The sequence below is a fragment of the Lolium rigidum genome, chromosome 3 (assembly GCF_022539505.1).
Source record: "Lolium rigidum isolate FL_2022 chromosome 3, APGP_CSIRO_Lrig_0.1, whole genome shotgun sequence".
NCBI classification, from domain to species: domain Eukaryota; kingdom Viridiplantae; phylum Streptophyta; class Magnoliopsida; order Poales; family Poaceae; genus Lolium; species Lolium rigidum.
The window spans coordinates 408260500-408266961 of NC_061510.1; the positions used below are offsets into that span (position 1 = coordinate 408260500).

The 6462-nt window shown below is 45.2% G+C and overlaps 1 protein-coding gene across 2 annotated transcripts; it reads left to right on the plus strand.

Annotated features, from left to right (window-relative positions):
* The first annotated feature begins 1157 nt into the window (after window positions 1-1157).
* Window positions 1158-5294, plus strand: LOC124704685. Of its 2 annotated transcripts, none has more exons than XM_047236957.1 (6): window positions 1158-1203; window positions 1456-1596; window positions 1699-1757; window positions 1850-3508; window positions 4135-4276; window positions 4365-5294. In XM_047236957.1, exons 2-6 carry the CDS (start codon window positions 1476-1478, stop codon window positions 5021-5023), a joined length of 2640 nt encoding a protein of 879 aa, XP_047092913.1. In that variant the 5' UTR covers window positions 1158-1203; window positions 1456-1475; the 3' UTR covers window positions 5024-5294. The 2 variants fall into 2 exon arrangements, with proteins under 2 accessions (XP_047092913.1, XP_047092914.1); XM_047236958.1 differs by having other exon boundaries at window positions 4153-4276.
* Window positions 5295-6462: the final 1168 nt, after the last annotated feature.

Sequence of the window (6462 nt, forward strand, 5' to 3'; positions counted from 1 at the left end):
TCAACGCTGCAAAGTTTACATAAAGAAAAGCTATACAAGAAAAGTCACCACAGTATATTAAATAAGATCTCTTCCAAAAAAGAAGTTAAATAAGATCCCACACTCAACTCCACGGGTATGATTCGCTCCCGTACCATACTTGTTCGTATCCTGAGCGAACCAACCATGAGATGTTTTTTACTTTGTGAAAAGTACTTTTGCTTGTAGAAACGATTTTTTTTGGGTGGGATACGTTTTCTGTCTAGTTCACCTTGTGCAAATAAATTTATTCAAAACCATTATGTGGTTAGTTTCCATATAAATCATGGATGGATTTTATTTTTACTACTAACCTCCGTTTATAAAAGGATGTCTCAACTTAGGACAAATTTGAATGTATCTAGATACTAAAATGGGTCTAGATACATTTAAATTTTAACAAAGTTAAGACATCTATTTATAAACGGAGGGAGTAGTAACAATGTCACAAGTTGATGCTCGAGCGACTCGCGCACAAGCGCGTGGCACACACTTGTCAGGTGCCCAAGTGGATGCAACATGACCCCTTTCACTTCACTCAAGCTCCTAAACTTATCATACTAGTTACCATTAACATAATGATCTACTCTACTTAACCCAAGTACTAGCACTCTACTAAACATGGTCTGCTGACGGCGGTGAGCCGTTGGGGTGGGTACAAAAAAGATTCAAATTTTGAACATGGGGCGTGGTAAAACAACACCCAATAATCCACTATCGCCGATAACGATCCAGATCCGGGCTCCCTTTTCAATTCCCCGGAGAAATCCACCTGCTTCCTCCACTCCCCTTTTCTCTCTCTCCTCCCCGCAGTCCCCTCTGTCTTCCTCCCGCAGCACGGCAGCACACCATTAATGGCTTCCACGGACACCATCGACCTCCTCCGCTCCGTTCCCTCCTCGCCGTCCCTAGAGTGACTCCCGCCCTGCGCGGATCCCCACGCGCCGCCGTCCGCCCGAGCTTGGCGGCGGAAAAAGGTCGCTGCTTTCGGAGGTTCCTTCCCCGGCGAGCGACGGTCCGGCGCGGCTCGATCCGGGCCGGTCCGCGACGGAGATTCCTCTCGCGGCTGGGCGCTGCTCCCGTGCCACGCCCCGCGCCGTTGACCCCCTCGCCCCGCGGGAAAGGGCGGATCTTCGCCGGCCTCTCCCCCTGCCCGGCGGGTTCCTTCCGGCGCTCGATTCTCAGGTGGGTGGGGTTGCCTGCATTCTGGGTTAATCCCCGGAGGTTTCCCAGGGCCTCTGCTACGAGCCAGAGTTTTGCCCTCTTCCTGGGTTTCCCCGGCCCATATTCTTCGAGATAAAAGATCGGGTTTTGGCTGGGGGATTGCTCCCTCTCTGCTGTGCGCTCTGTCGATTAGCTGGTTTTAGCTGCATTTTGGTTGAGCGTGTTCGGTTTCCTTCCATTTCTTGTGCTTGACCGTGCCGTCTCCGTCTGCAGGTTTTGGAGAGTGAGCAGGGATGGATGTGGAGAAGGCCGCGCCCAAGGGACATGGCTTCTTCGGCCTCTTTGACTGGGGCAAGAGCAAGAAGTCCAAGAGGCGGCTGTTCAGCGGGAGCGGGGGCTACTCGCCGGCGCAGGGTAAGGCCGATGTTCCTTATGAGTCAGGCAGAGTGGTTACTGAAACTTGATGCTACATTATCTGACAGAGGCTGAGCTAACACACTGCTCCTGTTTTTGCAGGGAGTTCCGTAGATGGGAAGGAAACTGATGGCAGCGTGCCAAGTACGCCGTCGCACTCGGTGCGTGTTCGGGCGCATGATCTTTCTGTTTAGTACCTCTGCTTGCTGCTGCTTACTGTCATTTTGATCAGTCAAACTATGCATATTGGCAGGTCCTCGGAGATGCGATGAGTCTCAAGGAAAGCAGTGACCAGAGCTGCTCATCCTCTGTGATTGACGATGAAGGTTGCGCGAGGAGGGGACCCACCGTCGTGGCGAGGCTCATGGGTCTGGATTCCATGCCTGCGGCAAGCTCGTCTGGACCCTACCCGATGCCTTTCTCCGGGCAACATGCGTTCCAGAATAATGCCCATGATGAGTTGATTGGCAGAAGCTATGTTGGCATGTCGAGTCCACATAAGATGCCGAGTAGTCCTATTGACCGGTTTAGCATGGAAGCGCTGCCTCCAAGATTTGCCAGAAGGACACTCTCAGTTGCGCAACAGAAGCTATTCTCCCCAGTCAAGAATCCCAATCATGTATCAAGCAGGAATGCTGCTGATATAATGGAGGCTGCATCTAGGATCATTGGGCCTGGAGTTGACAACTCTAGCTCTTACAGAGTTCGTGATGTTGGGTACTCAAATGACGTGCGCGCCTTCAACCCGAGAGAGATTGTAAGAGTCCAGCAAATGTCCCAAGCGGCAAAGAAGCGCGACGTCTCAGCTTCCTCTAAGCCACCCAGTGGAAAACTGTCGGATGGAAGCTCGATAACTTCAGAGACAACATCTTCTTTCAGGGTCTCACAGTCAAATGGAGGTGCCCCAGCTGCTCCAAGGGTCAAGGCCGTCAGAGGACCATCGGCAGATTTTAGAGCTACGAATGGCCAAGGAAGAGAAGGTATAAGCAGAAGCAGCAGGAAACTTGCAATTCATACGGATCCAGTACATAACATCGTTGAGAGAAATGGGTTCAATCAACAAAAGCAAAACAGGAATAACCGAGTGGGCATGTCAAGTTCTTCCAATGTGCTTGTGCAAAATAACAGAAAGCAGAATGCTATGGGTGCTGAGAACCACTCAGAAAGGCAGAAGCTGGATTCAAAGTCAGCAACACTCGGTCAGCAACAAAGAAACCTGCATGCACCAAACGTTGCTCCCAGAAAGGCTGAGATCACAAGGACACGCTCTGAAAATGGTACGAAAGGAAACAGAAAAGGGGAGTTGCAGCCAGCCAACTATACACTCAGAAAACAAAACTCTACAGCCAAAACAATCCCCAAGCCAAGAAGATTACCAGATGAGGGAATGCATTCAAAGAAAAACCAGCCAGGTAATAAAATTCTCGCTGACAGAAGCCCAAGGCGTGTTCGGCACAATATCGTGATAGAGGAGCAATCATCTTTCTCAACAAACAAAAAGAAAATTAGCACTGAGATTGTTTCGTTCACGTTTACCTCACCAGTTGACAAGTCATTACCTGGTTCTCATTTTCCCAATCATTCTGTGCAAAAACGCCCGGCAGAGAATTGGAACTCAGTGTCAACTTCGAGCAACACATCAAATACCGAATCTGATACCATAGATGGTGATTGTTTGAGACTTCTTCTTGAGCAGAAGTTAAGAGAATTGACTTCTGGGGTGAGGTCACCTTACTCTAAGCCAGCCAATGGAGTTCGGATATACGCCCCTTCACCAGTTTTGGATGATGCAGCATCAGCCTGTGACACATCTAGCATTGCATCCACTGATTATGACAGAGACTCAATACAATCTTTCAAGGACGGAAAAGACGAGATTCCGCGGTCAGATCTTGTATCAAAAAATGATCAGGTATGTCATTTGAGATACTACTGTTCCTGTATTACCTATTTCCCATCAACTGCATGTCCAATGCATGTTATTTTCCTTGTGAGTGGCCATGATAAATGCCAGAAAAATGCTGTTCATCCTTTTGAGCTCGACATGCAGGCTGGAAAACAAATAATTTTGTATTAACTACTTAGGGATAGTATGTTTCCCCAATGTAGCTATGGTACATTGTAGAAGGTGGATTAGTGCATATTGCTAGTTTATCTTGAACTACTATCTCAAGATTGAGGAGACCTAGATGTCCAGTAGTTGATAATATATTATAAAAAGCTACAATCTGTGTTGTCCTTTAGAGTAAGGACTAAAGAGCAATAGACTGATATTGTGGCTGTACATGATCAGTTTTGATCATACTTAGAAATGCTGAATTGATCTCATAGATCACAGAGGTAGGAAGGGAATTCAGCTTCGGTGTATTGCATTGAGACTTGAGTATTTGGAAACTTGACCTTCTCATTCCAAGTGAAAGTTAGGAACTAACTTTGCCACCATTACAGTGCTGAGCCTGCATTTATATGCTAGCAAGTTCTCTTTATGGCAAGTTAAGAAAATTGGTTTATATGCTAACAAGTTCTCTTTATGGCCAGTCTTCTCAATCTGTGAAGTATGATAATGATTTCATTGATCAAGTGGAGTTAGAGCATCTTCACTTAAGCCCCCATTCTACATGGGAAGCTTCTCTTTCAACAGAAACCTGCAGCTCTGCAGAGAGCCGGACAAATGCAAATGGTGAGTATAATAATACAGCGCTTTGTTGTTGCTATATCACTAGCCACAGATCTTTCTCAAAACCTTGACTATTTCTCTCCCATTTCAGAATCAAGGTTATTTAGTTCAACAGAAGGAGCAGCAACATCTGGTTCAACACACTATGGGAGAGTCCAAGAAGTGGAGGCTTTATCAGAATATTCTGACACAGCCTCATCTATCACGGCCGCTACAGCTGAAATCTCCCCACCAGAGAGCAGCAGCTCATGTCGTATGGAGATGAACTTCTTAAGAGAAATACTGAAAGCTACTTCTGTCAGAGACTATGCTTGCTCTTATTTGGAGCGATTTGGCAGCTCAGATATCCTGGATCCACATCTGTTTGAAGAACTAATTGGCAATTTTAGAATGTCAGTGGGTGAAGAAGAGGGCAAATATCTCAGAATGATACGGAGGCTGCTCTTTGACTGCACGAATGAAATATTAAGCGTGAAATGCGCATACTACTTCAGTGCTGGTTACAGCTCATGGTTTATGGGTATGGCCGTGCTTCAGAAGCTCTCGCCGGAAGAAATCTACCAAGAGATGAACTGTTTGAAGGTTGCCGAGGAATGGATGGTGGACGAACTCGTGTACAGAGAAATGAGTGGTCCTCTCGGGAGCTGGGTCGATTTCAGGACGGAGTCATATGAAGCTGGCAAAGACATAACGGCAGAGCTGCTAGAGTCCTTGGTTGATGAAATTGTTGCTGATCTTATATATTGGTAGTCCCATCATTCAATTGTGCATTTTGTTATCTAGAGGAACAACATGGCGATAGATCAATGGCTTCCAGAGCCATTCTTTACTTTTTTGGTGGACCATTTGGGCTGTCCTCATGCAGAAAATAGCAAGGCATTGTAATTTTTTTTCTTACCCTGGTTCATTGTTAATGAAAGTAGCTGTTACTGTATGTTGTACAATGTGGCATCTCTAGCTGTTCATATGAACGGTGTCTGTTCTTTGCAAACCAAACTGATGGTAATTTCTTTTTGTCTCCTGAGAAGATAGCAAAAATTAGCCTCTCTTTGGAGCTGCATTTATTTCATGCTGTTATTGAAAGTAGCAGGTACTGTATTGATGTACAATGTGACATCTTTTAGCTGTATAAATGGTGTTTGTTCTTGCAAATTGTAAATTCTCAGAAGATACCACAACTAGTCTCTCATTTCAGCTTTCTATATCTCATGACTTAAAGAAGCAAAAGATTTAGGGGACCTGGTATGGACATGCACCAGCCATAAAGTGCTGAAAAATGGGGTATGCCTCAGCCATGTGTGAATTTGCTCTGTGACCTGGCAATAATGTTTTCCCGCCTCCAATCACTTACCTTTATGACCTGTGGTGTGTGGTCTAGGTTCTTGCTAATGGTTGGGCTAGTGTAAGGTTTTTTCAGAAGATGTTTTTGTAGTAAAAGCTTCAATGGTGTTAAGAGGTTGTTGCGCCTGAGAAATATGGTGTGATTTCTTACTGAATTTCTGTGCACCGACCGGCATGAGTGCACTCTAAGATCATAGCTGTCCCCATTTAGTTGCTTGTGTCTCATGAAATATAGCCACGAGACCATTGCGTTGACTCAACATATCTACCACTCCAGATGTCTCGCACGCCCATGTGCATCTCTGAATTACGATGAGGTCGAACAAGAGATTTCATCCTTTTTTGTGTAAGATTAAACATTGAAGATTTTTGTGAATCCTGAAGTTGTGTTCACTTATCTTATAGCCTACATCATCTATGCATTCAGTGCAAAAGATTTCATCCGGCGTGAATATCTTTTGTGCAGCTGCATCGACTGATAATACTCCTTCAGTTTTTTTTTTCTTTCTGAATTACGTGGGAACGTGCACCACGGGGGTATAATAAATTCATTCTAACTCTAGTTCAGCATCAAAGCTATTGAGAAGATTGTTCAGCTCCTTAGTCTCCTTTTTCCCTTTCTTGTTTGACAACTTTTTTCCCTTTCACAAATGCACAAAATATGTTTTTTTTGGACTCATAATGCGAGAGGCACTATCGATTGTTCTGATACATTTTGCGATTGTCTCTAAGTTGTTTTCTGCATGTAGGTGGAATCTGGCTATAACTAAGATGCCTATGTCTCACCATTTGGATGATGGTGATGATGCTGAATACAATAGAAACTGTCCCTTGTCAAGGTATGCTAG

What these genes read in the sequence shown, in the direction of transcription:
- LOC124704685 (XM_047236957.1), top strand. Translation starts at nt 1,476, where the DNA reads ATGGATGTGGAGAAGGCCGCGCCCAAGGGACATGGCTTCTTCGGCCTC. An exon ending in GGGCTACTCGCCGGCGCAGG is followed by an intron (nt 1,597 to 1,698) that starts GTAAGGCCGATG and finishes CTGTTTTTGCAG; the next exon opens with GGAGTTCCGTAGATGGGAAG. An exon ending in TTGTATCAAAAAATGATCAG is followed by an intron (nt 3,509 to 4,134) that starts GTATGTCATTTG and finishes CTTTATGGCCAG; the next exon opens with TCTTCTCAATCTGTGAAGTA.